We start from the raw sequence: 15,558 nt of genomic DNA on the forward strand, positions 1-15,558 counted from the left end.
AAACCACTTTTTTGACCCGGGAACCAGTCCCCAGAAAAGTTCTGTCCAGTCCGGTTTTAAAAACCTTGCATAAAACCCTGTTTATGGCATAACCCACGTCCTAACCTTCACTCCTGTATCCATAGTCTTTATTGGTATATTTCTATGTGGGGTAATATGGCTGCTCATTTGGTGGCAAATAAGGCTGGAGGTTTTCCTCTAGTTGGCTTGTAAAAATTTTGAACTCTGATGATTTTAGTTGATAGCATGTTTTTTTATCTACACCAGGGTTGGGGGGTATGGATTTGAGGGATGAACTACCCCCAGCCCCATAGAGCAAAAAAGAGGAGAGAAAAAAAAAATAGGAGGATCAAATCTCTCTTATATCATGAAGCTAAAAAATAAGCGTGTACGAAGGACCAAGATTAGTCGAGCTCCCATGAGAAATTGAGGGTTTTTTGTTTTGTTTAATCTTTCTATGCCACTCCATCCATAGCATCAACATAATTATTGTATAGACTTCTAATTTGGTTTTGTTCTCTCGTTATTGATGTGATGCTCACTTCATGTCTATCCATACCATCGAGTATCTTAGTTGAACAGGCAGTGGAAAGCAGTTAGCCCCAGTCCCATCTTGTCCTTTTTAGCTTAGGTGCTAGGTACCGTTTGGACTTTGCAGAACAAACGTCCAACGTCGGTGATGGGTCTTCATTGCAGAACAAACCATCTTGTCCTTTCCAGCTTAGGCGCTACTAGAAGGCTACAGTGCGTGAACCAGATCCAGGGAACTTGAATTTGTTCGTTTCCAAAGTACAACTCACACCCGTTCTTAACATATTTATGTTATGAGTTAGTATAAACGAGCCAAGCCTATAATTAATATTTATAATATTAATTACAAATAAATAAATGTCCTAATATATTTTTATTTATAATGTTTCTGAAAACTGCCTCACTGAGAAGTGAGAACAGTAAATGTTAATAGCCAGATAATTGAAAAAGAAAGCATTCGCATCTTGGTACTATTATGAAGACATGACGTAAACTAAATGGTCCACCCGGAACATAAATTTCTATCAACATAATAGATGCTACTACTAAGGCTCCAGTCTCCAGATTGGGACCCAGGTCACAAGGACCAACGCCTGTTCAATCACCATCGTCCTTTATGTTTCCTTACCTGGACCAGTCACCTCAGATTCCTGTGTGTCCCCTGCTTCACTTGGTTTTGAAGAATTGCTATAGAAGTGCCAGAGAAGCAACTATTAAATTTAAAACTATTCATACTTTATCCTGAATTAAGGGCATAAACATATTTATGAGATAGACAAGTCCAATAACCATAAATTCACTCTTCTTTGTATGGTAGAAAAAATAGTTATTCCACTTCTGTAACTCCTGTGAAAAGGCTCTTGACATTATCTGGTAGTCGGTACCCAACAAATTGACTCAATCGAATAGCTTTATCTGCTATAAATTCTGCATTTTGCTATCAATGCTTTTTGCCGCTTAGAATGGAAGGTCTCCTGAGACCGCTAAAGCAGGAGAAACCTAAAAAGAAAATGTTATATTTATTGCAGGCGCCCGTTGAGTTTACATGTTAGCTATCTGGTCAGCTTCTACTTTCTTTAAGCTTGCCATGTATGTCAGATAGATTGTCCACAAAAATGCAAATGAATTGTTCATCAACGGCTGCCAAAACAGAAATTCAAAGATAGCAAGCATAAAATAGTCTACCCTCCAACAATCTCACAATCAGGATGGACAGAAGTTAAAATTTGAAACATAAGAATGGCAAGTATGTGGAACATGGGGTCCACCAAGGAGATCTCCTTGACTGAAATAAACAAGGTTGGATGTTTTATTTACCTATTACTTTTTTTTACACAACTTATGATTAATGATTTAGTGCTCGAAGTAATGAAGACACCAATGACAATACCTAGTTCTCTAGATGGGACCAGATGAATTGTAAATAATCCCTGACCATCCCATTTATCCATCTCAAGAAAGAATATTTTTATAAGATAGTACCTCAGACATACCTGCAGGTGAACAGGAACGAATCTGAATGTGACAAAATCACACATAGGCCAGTATATAAGACCATTTTTCAATGTTGGAAGTAAGTCTCGCTTCAGTCTGGCAATAATCTCAACACCATTTTCACCTAAGCTTCACATCCAGTCTCTCACTTAGAATTAAAAAAGATTAAACCAAATCATTAAATATGTAAATTCAAGGCATAGATCTATCAAGCATTATTGATGATGTTAATCACTCTGAGTTCACCTGCAATAACCAAAAGTAATAGGGGGGACATCACATTTTCAAACCTAATGACCAGATGACAATGAACTTTTTGACAAATAACTATACAATGGCTAGATTTATGATTTCTAATTACAAGTTCAAAAAACCAATGAAAGATTGACAAAAATACTCTTGATCCCCAAAGCTACTGAAAATGCATGGAAAAAAGAAATTTGGGGTCCTTTTCTTAACCATTTGTTTTGGCCATCAAAAAGAATGATTTATAGCCTGTGGTATGAGAATTCCCTTATAATCTCTTTCCGTATCTTCTTTTCTTTATTCAGCAAAGTTTTACTTGTTTAGTTTTTTACCAAAAAGAAATGGTTATGATAATAAGAAACATAATAACAATGGAAGTGAAACATAAAGAACTAAAACACAAGTTATGTGGCACAGACACATATATAAGCTCAAGAATAAAAAAAAAATACCATTGTCCATGAAAGGAAGCATGTGTTTCATGTACCTTGTAAAGCTGCATTCAGAGAGAAAAAAGTAGCAGTCACGATAGGTCCATAAATAACCTGCCCCATAATAAGTTTCTTCAGGGTAGTAACAACATCAAGCTTTGGAAAGACTCTTGACAAAAAGTTGAACCAGAAATGAAGTGATGGCCCCATAAACAGCATTCCATATCCAGTCATACGTAATGTCCTTATTAAATCAAAAGATTCTGAGGATGTTTGTGTCATTCTCTGGGTAAAAAATGTACAAAATCAGTATATAATATTATAGCAATACCATAGACAAAATAATTCTTAAAGCATATCAGTGAGGAAGAGGCAATTTTGACAATATGTCAGACATTGGATTACAGTTTGAAATAGACTTCCAAGTTTTTGGTTAGTTGATCTTGCTCGTGCAAATTTTGCACAAGGGGAAAATGATACTATTAAGGAGAAATGCACCATGTAAATGCTGCTAAATAAGAAATAATGATTCTTTGTTCTTTTGAAAATGATAACTATATTTGTTTTACAGGAAATCAAAATGTACATTAGAGGATGTAAAGGATGCCAAAAAAAATGAACCCCCCCCAAAAAAAATAATAATAATAATAATAATCACAAAGGCAACACATTGTTACTATACAAACATTCACTTTATACACCTGACTTGGTGAGCCCATCAGCAACAGAGTTCAATTCCCTAAAGATACACCTAAGCATAGCGTGCGTATCAATGCTGCAATGTCCCTAGCAACAAAAAAGTGAGGCATTCTCCAGGGACCACTCCCAGGCTTCCCCATTCAGTTGACAGTATTTGCCGAATCTCCTTTGGTGGCTAAGGAATACATACTTAGCTGTTTGGCTATCCTTGGCCCAATTAATAAAGACAGAAATTCAACCTTGGTGGAATCTACATCACTCAAATGCCCACTAAAAGCCCAACAAATACCCCCATCCTTTCAAAAGAAAGGTCCCCAAATGCCCTGGGGTTACCAAGAGAATTTGAGTCTAATTTTCATTTTCTTCCTGTTGAGTGATGCCCCAACTAATGATTCAACCAGGTGGTGAGGAGTGGGCAATCTCAATTCAATTCCTCCTAAGATCTCCAAGATAGGTATCACTATGCTATGTTTGGTTTAAAGGAAAAGGTAGGGAAAAGAAGGGAAAAGTAGGGAAACCTATACAAGGTTTGTAAAGGTTTCCCTACCTTTCCCTACTTTTTCCTCGTACTGAGGATATGCAATAGACCTCTTGCTGCCACCTTTCCTCGTATTCAGACCCCCAAAAACGTTAAGCCATGATCTCTGTTTGTCTAACCACTTAAGAAAGGTAGAATTTTTTTATCAGCAAAAAGAAATTTTATTAGATTTTGGATGATGAAATTGGATTTAGTGCAATACATGTTGGAGTATTCCAACAGCCCAAATTTTACAATATCAATTGCTGGTCTCTTTGAATCACTCAGGGAGGTCTACCTCTCCTCGTCTAATCCTGGTCATCGTATATAGAAAATTCACCCTTCTAGGCAGTTTTCTATTAATTACTTCAAGGCTCTTATTTTGAAGACAAAGTTAGTAGCTTCCCTAGCTAAGATCTAAAACTCTCTTATCCCCCCCCCTAAGGGTGCCTTTTTCCATGTTGATGGCAAACATTTGAAGGATTAACACCTGTGATGTGAGTCAAAGGAAGAGAATGGGTTTCATCTCATGCAAGTATTATGTGCCTCCAAGATGAAGAATTGGATGGGCATCTTCTTCTTCATTGTCTGGACTATGCTTTAGCACTACTTTCTCAACATGGTAGGATATAAGTGGGCTGCCCTGGAAGGGAGTCAGCTCAGTCCAAAACTTAATATGGTTGTCTTCCCCACATTATATCTAGTAAAAGTGATAAGGAGTTGTACGTGAACAAAATACCTTTCCAAGGATTAGAGGACCTGAAATGGTTCAGTTGGAGATCGCTATCCCATCCATTCACATCCCTCCCATATTTGCTGCAAATAATGGACGCCCAAAGTGTGTGGAATTCGATCAGGTACCCTCCAAAACCACTTCCAAGAAAGAAGAGCAGTGTTCCTTTGAGAGGTCTATTAATTGTGTAGGTCAACACCACCCCCAAAGGTGCTGCAATGAAAAATAATTGGCTATCTACAGAATGCAAAAAGACTGAAGCTCTAAATTTTGAAAGAAAAAAGTTGAGTTTTCATTTTTATTTGAATTTATTGGTTATTTTAAAATTTAAGAATTTTGAAATTTCTAACAAATCCTGGAGAAGTCTTGATCAATATCAGCACCATTTTATCCAAACTATTTTAACACTGTCTTGAACAAAATTGACAGTTTTTATCAAAAGTATTTCACTCTCACTTGTTATCAACCAAAATGCATAAATTGAGAATGAAATATTTCCCCTTAAGAAACAATATAAAATTCTTCATATCTTGGAAATAGTGGCCTCATTCAATCACAGAATGACTTGGTAAAGTCAAAGACCTTCAATGCCAAGGTATAAGGATGCCTCGATGTGCAAAACATAGTACCCTTGTATCATGCTGGAACTTTCATTATAAAATGAACCAAAATAGAATTTCTTGGTTTAATGTGTAGTCCACAAAAGAAAATGGCAGTTAATTTTCTACCAACACCTACAAATTCTTAAGACCTAGGAAAGAACATTGTTGCAAAAAGCTCATCTGCACATTGAAAGGCCTGCAGCTAAGGATTCTACCATTAGATCTTCATCCTCTCCAGAGTTGTGCAGATGGGAATCCATGTCAATTTACAAGTTTGTTGTGGTTTAGTTAGGAACAAATGATCTAATGATCCATGGACTCATTGTTTTTTTTTTTTTTTTGAGCATGAGCTTGAACATAAGAATCACTGAATTAACTGGTCTCTCTCTATAAATGACATCTCAACAGAAAGCTGATTGTTTTGTACAATTTATATATGATGGATAATAATCTTAAACAGAATAGTGAGTGAGACTCCCTTGTTCTCCTACTATCAAAACTAGAAAATGTCTTTCTGGACCAAAACTCGTCAGATGGTAGAATTTGGTCTCTCTCACTTGATGGCCTCTTCTCTTGTGCTTCCTTTTTCAACCTTCTTGTCCTTTCAAAACCTTTGGGGGTGAACTTACCGACGAAAGAAATCGGGTGCAAACCTATCCCTCCTAAAGTACAAGCTTTGTGTTGAGAAGTGTTCCTTGGAAAGATCAACACCTAAGATGTGCTACAGAAAAGAAGGCCAAATAAGTGCCCTCTCCTCACATGTGTATCCTTTGTAAGGCTAGTGGTGAGACCCTTCCTCATTTATTAAATCTCCTGTTCCTTTGTGTTTTCCATCTTCTTGTGGCAATAAAAATAAATAAAAAAAAAAAAACAAAAAAAAGAGAGGAAGACTTATGTGGAGGGAAGTAAGAGCAGTGTTGGTGTTGATTGTTTGGGAAGAAAGAAATCAAAGGATCTTTAATGAAAAGTGTATTGAAGCCATACCAGTTAGGACTGCACATTGGGTAAAAGCATTGGACACCTTTTGAGAATTCTCAACCAATGACATAATAAGGCCTTGGGTTGAAGTGGCGTAAATAGTTAGACATACAGAAAGTGTAAGGATGGAATGGAAACCACCAGCTATAAATAAGCTGAAGTTGAACTTTGACGGTAGCTCTTTGGGCAATCCAGGAAGAGCAAGTATAGGGTGAGTGTTTAGAAACCACCAAGAAGTGGTAGTGATTTTGTTTTCAGGACCAATTGGCTTTGGAGATTCAGTTCAGGCTGAAATGTCAGTTCTTTTAAAAGAAAGACTTACAGTACAGCTTGGAGTTAAGGAATTGGAAATTGAAGGAGATTCACAATTAGTCATATCATGGACCAGGAAAATCAACTCAGCACCTAGGAAATACAGACATGCTCTCAAGGATATTGGTCTCCTAGCAAAGAGGTCTAATTCTAACTTCAGCTGGGTAAGAAGGACTGCAAATGGGATGGCAGATGTATTAGTAAAACAAGGAGTTGATAGGCCTCTTTTGTTTTGGGTAAAGTTGTAATCTGACGTAATATGGGTTGGTGGGATTGTTATAATAATTGTACCAAGTTTCTGAATTAACATTAATGAAATACTTTTGCTGATCAAAAGAAAAAATCTTAAACAGCAGAAAGCCTGAATATCAATTAAGTATGAGCACGTTTTGGAAAAACATGCTTATCCATCATGGTTATGAAAAAACTACATAAAATGCACAATTAAGAGGAAAGGTACACCCCACATTCCACATAACCATGATAGCCCATGCAAGAAAAAGAGTAGCTATCACTAATAAGATTGACCTTCTCAACACAGAGCTACATCCAGAGCCAAGGACAACATTAAAATAATAAAATCAATGAAACATAGAATTCTCTGAAGTAGGGTTGGTAGTTTTTGGTGCAAGCCAATTCCTCCTAGGGTTGGTAGTTTTTACTGGGAAGCTTTTCTGGAAAGAATCAATACTAGTGATCTGCTCCAAAAGAAGAGACCCAAATCATGTTTATCCCCTCACAGGTGTATTCTTTGTAAAGCAGATGGGGAGACTGGTTTTCACCTACTAGTGTCTTGCCAGTTTGCAAAGTCCATTTGGGAGTGGGCTTTCTCCGTCTTTGGGTGTAGGTGGAATCCTCCATCAGACCTGCAAAGTCTTTTTTTTCCCCTTCCTTCTTCAGGTGGTGAATGAAAAGGGGAAGGACCATATGAAGATGTTTGAGGGCTGCAGTATGCTGGGCTTTGTGGGAGAAAAGAAATTCCAGGATCTTCTCTGAAGTAGAAAGAGGCAATGAAGAACTGAGAGAACTGATCCATATAAGGGTGGTGCAGTGGCTGAAATCTCCAGAGCTGTTTACAGACTTCACAGTGGATGACTTGTTGAGGAAGTTGGGTGAGACTGCTAACTGTTCAGACCAAAACAGAATTGAGTTTGTCTTGCCCCCCCCAGCTGCTGGCTTTTTAAAATGGGAGTAGTTGGGGGAATCCTGGAGACTCAGGGATGGGGGTGTGTTTAGGGTGGTGCAGTGGCTGAAATCTTCAGAGCTGTTTACAGACTTCACAGTGGATGACTTGTCGAGGAAGTTGGGTGAGATTGCTAACTGTTCAGACTAAAACAGAATTGAGTTTGTCTTGCCCCCCCCCCAACCTGCTGGCTTTTTAAAATGGGAGTAGTTGGGGGTATCCTGGAGACTCGAGGATGGGGATGTGTTTAGGGATGAGAATGGGTTTGTCTCAACCCTGTTCTCAGGCCCAATTGGATTGGGTGACTCTCTCAGGGCCAAAATCTTTGCAGTTTTGGAAGGAGTCCAAAGAGCAAAGGAGATGAGTATAAGAAAACTCATAATTGAAGGGGACTCAGAGGTGGTGGTAGGGTGGCTGAATAAAGACAATAGCGGGTTATGGACATACAGTAATGAGAGGAGGAAATTTAGGTGGCTGGTTCAAGAGATGGAAGTCAAGGTCAGTTGGGTGTAAAGATCAGCTAACCCTTTTGCTGATGGGTTAACTAAGCAAGGGGTCGAGAGGGAATCAATATTTTGAGCATAAGTGTAATTTTTTTTTTCTTTTTTCTGCTCTTTGGGGCTCAAGCTTCAGATGGAAGATAAGAAAGTTTATCTTCCTCCATGTAATTACTTCTGTGATTAATTAATGAAATGTTGTTATTGATAAAAAAAAGAAACATAGAAACTTACTCTGAAATTCAACACTTTTTTATCAATGAATTTAATTTTTAACAGTGAAAAAATTAAATGTTAATATACCACTTCTGGAGTTTCTGAACACAAGGGAAATGACCTTTGTTTTAGTTGTAAATCACACCTGCAATAATCTGAATTAAAAGAAAAGAAACAGGAGAAGTGATGGAGGAAGAAGATGGAAGAAAAGGAAGAAGAAGAGAGAATTGTTCTAAAACCTCTCTTCAGCCCCCAATGATCTCATTTATTTTTTTGTTGTAAAAATAAGGACAATTACATGACTGCCCTTAATATGGTGTCCATCACAAAAGACAGCAATAAAAAACAAGAAAACATGCCCATAACTAAGGCCCACTACATACTAACACATGCCATAAACATAACTTAGAGAAAAACAAAGAAACTAAGGTCCATATTTGGCCCATTATCTCTACAGTTTTTAGCATTAAATCCAAGGGGTGCATATCTTTTGGTTTCATCAAACAATTCTACCTGGGTTCATTTTTAGATTGGGTCCTTAAAATTATGTGACAAGGATGTTCAGTTTCCCAACATTTAGACTAAGGAATCACTACAACCTATCTTAGATATTTGAAAGAAATTTGATATATCATCCATGAGTCTCTATGAGTATTGTTGGTATTGATACAAACCTGCTACATGAGTAGATGGTTTGCATTCAAACATCATCCAACCCAAATCCAAAGAAAGGAGCTGAAGCACAGTCTATTTATGTTGCAGGCCTCCAAATAGGCTCATGCCTGGCCTAAGGACTGGTATAACCTATGACACATGGATAGAGGTGGCAATTGGGCGGGTTGGGTCGGGTTTGGTTTGGGTTGAGTTGAGTTTTAACCGAACCCATCTAACCCGCCAATCCACTAATGACCCAATTAGATAGAATTAAATGGGTTTGGTTCAACCCAAACCCACCTGAACCCAACCCAACCCATTTAGATAAAATAATGAAAATTACACAAAAATAATAGAAATTACAGGAAATAAAATAGAAATTAAACAAAAACACAAAAAATGCATAAAATTAATAGAAATTACATAAAAAGTTGAAAAAACAGAAAATGCAAGTTTCATTTTGTCCTTTCTATACATGTGAAAAAACAGTATTACTGTGAAAATCACAACACAGAAACTGTAGAAAACTATTAGAAATTACAAAAAAAAGAAAGCAGAAATTACATAAAAATAACAAAAATTATAGAAAACATAAAAAAAATGAAGAAAGGAGAAATTATAGAAAAATAACAAAAAACCACACAAAATTGTAAAATAATATGCAGAAACCAGATTTATAGAGGTGAAGGGGCTCACATTAAGTATTTCATCGCAATTGGCAATGACGTTGGAGTGGGAGCTCATGTACCTCATCATTCCCAATGCAAACAATTACAGCACCCAGCCCATGTACCTCATCATTCCCACACAAAATTGTAAAACAATATGCAGAAACCAGATTTATAGAGGTGAAGGGGCTCACATTAAGTATTTCATCGCAATTGGCAATGACGTTGGAGTGGGAGCTCATGTACCTCATCATTCCCAATGCAAACAATTACAGCACCCAGCCCAAACCCTTGAGTTCATCTGCGCCCTCTGATTTTTTCGGTTTGTTGAAGTAGATGAATCAGAAAAAATCAAAAAAGATAGGGCTTTGCTACCGCTTCGAGATGTTGTTTCCTTAATCGATTCAATCACCATTTACAATTACAAATCATAGGAGAAAACAACGTTTTAAAAAACGACCCAGAAACGAAACCATTCTGGCCACCGGTTTCCGGGTCGACGGTCCGACCATCTGGTTCGAACGGACGGCCCATTCTGACAAACAAATTAAAAAATAAAAAATAATTAAAAATAAAAAACGGTCAAAACCGTTGAACAGGTCGACAGTTCAACCGTCCGGGTCAATGGGTTGACTTTTTCAACGGTTTTTGGCCAAAACAAGGTTTGGGGTAAAACAAAACCGCTTGCCTAGACAGTTCCCGGGCTGAACAGTCCAACCGTCTAGGTCAACGGCGGTTCAAAAACCTTGGGAGAAAAGAAATCATCAGTGCATTTGTTCTCTTGAGTCTCAGAAATAGAGAAATTTGAAGTACCAGAGGGGGATAGCTAGAAGCAAATAACAAGTTAATTGATTAAACTAAAGAGCACTCAAAACTCCTCTATTGTGGCTTCTCCTCTGCTCTTGATCCCGTTATAGCTAGAAGCCCCTTCTCTTTGTGATGTCCTCTGTCTCCTCTGTTGGCGATCCCGTTATCTTCATTTTCATCTGCCAAGGCACTATGGGTTTGGTCATTTCTATAAACATCAATGACGATACAGGTTTCATCAACTAGTTGTGGTTCCTTCGTTTCTTGAGATTAAAAGTGGTAGTATTTGCCATGGTTTTCGAAGCGTCGTTGACCCGGACGGTCGAGCCGTTCGGCCCATGAACCGTCCAGGCAAGCGGTTCCATTTTACCCCAAACCCGGTTTTTGGCCAAAAACCGTTGAAAAAGTCAACAACCCATTGACCTGGGTGGTCGAACCGTTGACACGTTCAACGGTTCTAACCATTTTTTATTTTTTATATTTGTTTGTCAGAACGGGCTGTCCTTTCGAATCGAACGGTCGGACCATTGACCCGGAAACCGATGACCATAACAGTTCCATTTCTGGGTCGTTTTTTAAAACGTTGGTATTTGCAAAGAGAAACCCTAAAAAGATCTTTGTCTACTGAAAAAGACAAATGAGGATAGACCGATAGAGAGAGTGCTTGTGGAAATATGAAGAGGCTAATGTTGGATAACCATGACCCAACCCACCCAAACCATTAAGCCTCTCCCTTGTTGGGTTGCCCAACCCACCAGACCCGGGACTAAATGGATACAACCCAACCCACCAATTAATGGTTGGGTTGGGCGGGTTAGCGAGTTGGGTTGAAAAATTGCCACCCCTACACTTGGATACCTATACATGCCTAGCATACCAATATCCTATCCAAGATATGGTACTAGATATTGCATTAGTGCATGGATACTCTAGATGTATAACACTAATATGTAAAATGGTATTTTCTTAACCAAATGTACTATAAAAATGCCTGTAAAATTTAATTAAATTTGACAAGACATGAATCATTGAGAAGTGGCACTTAATTTCAAAAACTAGATATAAATGCATGATATAAGCATATTTACATGTGATATTCATACCCATACCTGTGGATTTTGGGGAATATATAGTCATCTCCCCTTCTGTCATATCCATGTCCATGTCCATATCAGTGAGCATCATAGGATATAACATAGAAGGAAATGTATTCAAAGCAAGTATAATGTACAATGAATGAACACCATGCTCCTAACGCATTTTAACATATTCATATTTCATAACTGCTAAGAGTGATCAAAAAAAAACTTCATTGTCACATACTTCATGTCTTCCCATGTCTATTAAAAATTTCATGCACATGAAACCCATGTTACCACTAGACAAAGCAAATACATAACATTTAGAAAAGGATTGAGCATTCAGAACAAAGAGGGCATATGGTTAATGACACAGAACATATTGACAATAGACTAACAACCAAAAGAAATTTGCATACAATCATCTGAAAATAACAAGTCAGATGTAAAAAAGGTATCTCTTATTTCTTTCAGAAATATAATTCCCTATGGCTATGTTTGGTTTGATAGAAACTAAATGAATGAGAAAATTCAATTTTCTCTCTCTTATTTTCTATCAACCCAAACACAGCCTAGAAGTCTGGAACTTCTAGAGATGAATTCCCCTCCACTGCCAGAAAGAGAGAGAGAGAGAGATGGATATGGAGATTAGGGAACATAGCAGTTTTGTTACTTGAAGGGTTATGCTAGGCAGACTAGAACTCCTGGATAGAGGACCACTCCCACACATGAAGCCTTGTGGCAGTTGGGAGCTAGCAACCTTCTTCGCTGTTTGCTATATTATGTCATTATGTGCCTATTTGGGAGGGCTATCATCCAGTGGCTTTGGCTTTGCAAGGTAGGCCCGACCCTGACAGCCTTTAAGCAATATTTGGTGAAAAACAGGGAAAGCCCAAATTAGCTGTATTTCAGCCAAAAAACATGGCTTTCCCATGAAGCCTCTTGTAGTGGTTTCTCCAAAGCATCTCAACAAAAACAACTTAACCAAAGCTTCAGCCCTCACAAACAGGCCCTATATGTTATATTCTTTCAATAACAAATAAAATACAAAAACAGAAAAAGAGAAGTCGGTGCCATAAATCCATAATCCATCTACTTGTTTCTTCATATTCTCAAACTTCTCTATTCTGCATCCTCTTCCCTCACATTTTCTTTCCGCAGCACAAGAAAAACAGCAGAAGATCATCCATGGATACATTTTAACAGAGCTTTCTCGGACAAAGATCACAGACAACCACCATTGGTTTTTGGACCTTCCTTTCAGTTTTAATGATCCTATGGTCAATGTATTTGACTCAATTCAATTAAACCTTGTCCAACTATATCGGTTCTGCTACATGAATGCCGTTCCACCATTCCACTCTGATCCTATGACTAATATGCAAGGGCTTAATTCCAGATTGCATTAAAGAAAAGTTGAAGGAGAATGAAGAAAAATGGATAACCAAATGAAATATGTGGTGACTAGATATGTGCGGAAACAAATGAGATATGTGGTGACTAGATATTGGATCTAATAAGGTTTCCACTAGAAATAACATTATTGCAAATAAGGAATAAAAGAAATCTTCTTATTTATTTCCTTGTTTTCCTTTCAGGAGAAAATTGTCCATGGATTTATCTAAACAGAGAACTTATCAGGCAGAGAAAAATGGATAACCACAATTTATTCTTGGACTTCCTTACAGTCTTAGTCTTGTTGGTTATATGAACAACATGTGAGGGTTAAAATTCATATCAGAATAAAGAAATGTTGGAGGAGCATGTACGGTTTTGGATTTGATAGGGTGGAGATTCAGCTTTTAAGATCCGAAAATGAAGAGTGGAAGAAGTGGAGATTATAATCTTTTGTCATTTGGCATCGTTGTTTTCTGTTTTTTCCACTAAATGATAAATATTGTCTTTTGACCATGAAATCAGCTATTGGAACACCGATGAAAACATTGTGCCAGTTCTCTCCTGGCAATGCAGTTCATTAAGAGTATAGATCCTCTACCTCAACGACCACAATGCAAAGATTATCCTTAATTAAACTTACAACTGCATCAATTACGGTCATTTAAGCCATCTGCCATGCGGTTACATCTTGGTCGTCATCATTTTTGCTCTTTCCATCTGCATCTTAGAAGGCGCAGAAGGAAAGAAAGATGTCGAGCAAGCCATGGAATTTGCCTGCAATAAAGGTTGTCGCTCCATGAACTCCTCATTGGCTTCAAACTTCGATTCCCATCAAATATAAATAAGCATGATACCCTTAATTTGGACTGCCATCCACTTTAAGCAAATAAAAAACAACATTAAAGTCAATTGCCGTTTTATAAAAGAAAGATTTCAGAAGGGGTTATACATCATCCTTGTACTCCTTGAGCTCAGCGGAAAACCAACCAAATCCACTAATATACGCAGAAACCTGTTTTCCTTAGTTATAATTGTGACCGTCAGGGCGGCGTTCTTACAGTTAATTTCTGTATTCCTTTCTTTTTCATTCATCTCAAGTCTCAACTGACTAAACTCAATATAACACATGAGAGGAGAAAAAAAAATATTCTCCTTGGTCCTCATTATTATTCCTCGTTTAGATGCTAAGATTCAGATAGAAATCTCTTGGCAGGATCAACAGAATTTGTAATTGCCTCAGACACTATAAGTAATGTACGACAATATTACACAGCTTAACATTAAATGACCAACAACTATACAACGGCACGTCGGCACATAAATATATTGTTCTCACTCTGATATAAATTGAACCAGAAAATAATAAATAACCGAAATCTGAATCTTACCTGAGCGGACAAGTCGGCAACCGAATAAATAAGCCCAGCGGTGATACTTTTCGTGAGAACGGGACGGGATTCGATCATGCCCAGATACCATCCAATAAAACTATTCGATGAAGAAGAAGACGAAGAAGAAAAGAAACGGGACGAAGGATAAAAAGATGTAGTGTTTCCCGATTCTTTGACCTTCCTGAATAGAAGGAGAGGAATTGGGGAGTATGTTCTTGATTGTTGTTTTGCTAGAATCGGTGCTTCTGTTGAAACAAAGGAATTGGGTAGAGAACGTCTCTCCAGCAACGGATGGAGGTAGCGCTTGCCGACATTTCTTAAGAACCAGCCGCCGCTCATTGCTTGTATTCTCGTTCCCGGTGAGATTTCGTGAAGAAAAGAAAGGGAGAGGAAGGAATTAACGTGAAGGCGAGAAGTGCGTGAATCGGAGGCTCGGAGCTCTATTGACCTCTCGGGAAGGCAGTGTGCTTTTGTTGGGTTGGCCTCTCATCGTAAAAGCTTTCCACGAGTTTAGGACCTTTAGGTGTTCCGCCCGATTATTGACACGTAGCTATTAAAATCGACACGTGGCGTACATTGATCACATGGAAGTTGGAATTTAAATAGGAGGGAACAAAAGTGCAAAGTGGGTCCGCCCCGGAACCAGGTGGGGACGTGGGGTTAAGGGTAATCGTTAATCGGTGGATTTTGCCATTTTGGTAGTGGGTGATTCCACAACACATTGCTGGCCATGAATGACAAAATAAAATATAAGAGTTCTTAACGTGTGGCTAATAACCACTTGGCCCCACCCCAGGATATGATTATATGAAGACTTGTGTCACCGGATTGGAGATGTTTGATTTCGTTTATGTTTATTGAAAAAACGCCGCCAATTCAGCATTTGACGCAATAAACATTTATTCATGCTAAATTCATTATTTGGTAAAAGCATTTATTAAAAAAATGCTAAAATATATTTTCCCAAATTATTTCATCGGCCTTCGTGAAAATAACTGTTGGGGGAAGCGAGAAATCCCAAACGGCTATGTGTTTTACGAAATGCATAGCTGACATGACGCTTATGTATTGCATGATGTGGCGTACTAAAGTTTTGATCCAATAAACACATACAAAATGAAT

General features: G+C 38.0%; 1 protein-coding gene across 3 annotated transcripts; it reads right to left on the reverse strand.

Annotated features, from left to right (window-relative positions):
* Window positions 1-1,219: 1,219 nt before the first annotated feature.
* On the reverse strand, window positions 1,220-14,913 carry LOC104608015 (uncharacterized). 3 transcript variants are annotated; one of them, XM_088889072.1, is made up of 4 exons: window positions 14,434-14,912; window positions 2,759-2,987; window positions 2,025-2,149; window positions 1,220-1,530 (listed from the first exon to the last, which is right to left on the reverse strand). In XM_088889072.1, the coding sequence occupies exons 1-4, from the start codon at window positions 14,773-14,775 to the stop codon at window positions 1,489-1,491; spliced, it is 738 nt and encodes a 245-aa protein (XP_088745198.1). In that variant the 5' UTR covers window positions 14,776-14,912; the 3' UTR covers window positions 1,220-1,488. The 3 variants fall into 3 exon arrangements, with proteins under 3 accessions (XP_088745198.1, XP_010272158.1, XP_088745199.1); XM_010273856.2 differs by having other exon boundaries at window positions 1,220-1,671; window positions 14,434-14,911; XM_088889073.1 differs by lacking the exon at window positions 2,025-2,149 and having other exon boundaries at window positions 1,220-1,671; window positions 14,434-14,913.
* Between the last annotated feature and the right edge of the window lie 645 nt (window positions 14,914-15,558).

The sequence above is a fragment of the Nelumbo nucifera genome, chromosome 5, assembly GCF_055504915.1.
Source record: "Nelumbo nucifera cultivar China Antique chromosome 5, China Antique-T2T, whole genome shotgun sequence".
NCBI lineage: Eukaryota > Viridiplantae > Streptophyta > Magnoliopsida > Proteales > Nelumbonaceae > Nelumbo > Nelumbo nucifera.

What these genes read in the sequence shown, in the direction of transcription:
- LOC104608015 (XM_010273856.2), bottom strand. Translation starts at nt 14,775, where the DNA reads ATGAGCGGCGGCTGGTTCTTAAGAAATGTCGGCAAGCGCTACCTCCAT. An exon ending in TTGCCGACTTGTCCGCTCAG is followed by an intron (nt 2,988 to 14,433) that starts GTAAGATTCAGA and finishes TTTTTTACCCAG; the next exon opens with AGAATGACACAAACATCCTC. An exon ending in TCGTTCCTGTTCACCTGCAG is followed by an intron (nt 1,672 to 2,024) that starts GTATGTCTGAGG and finishes CTGTTTTGGCAG; the next exon opens with CCGTTGATGAACAATTCATT.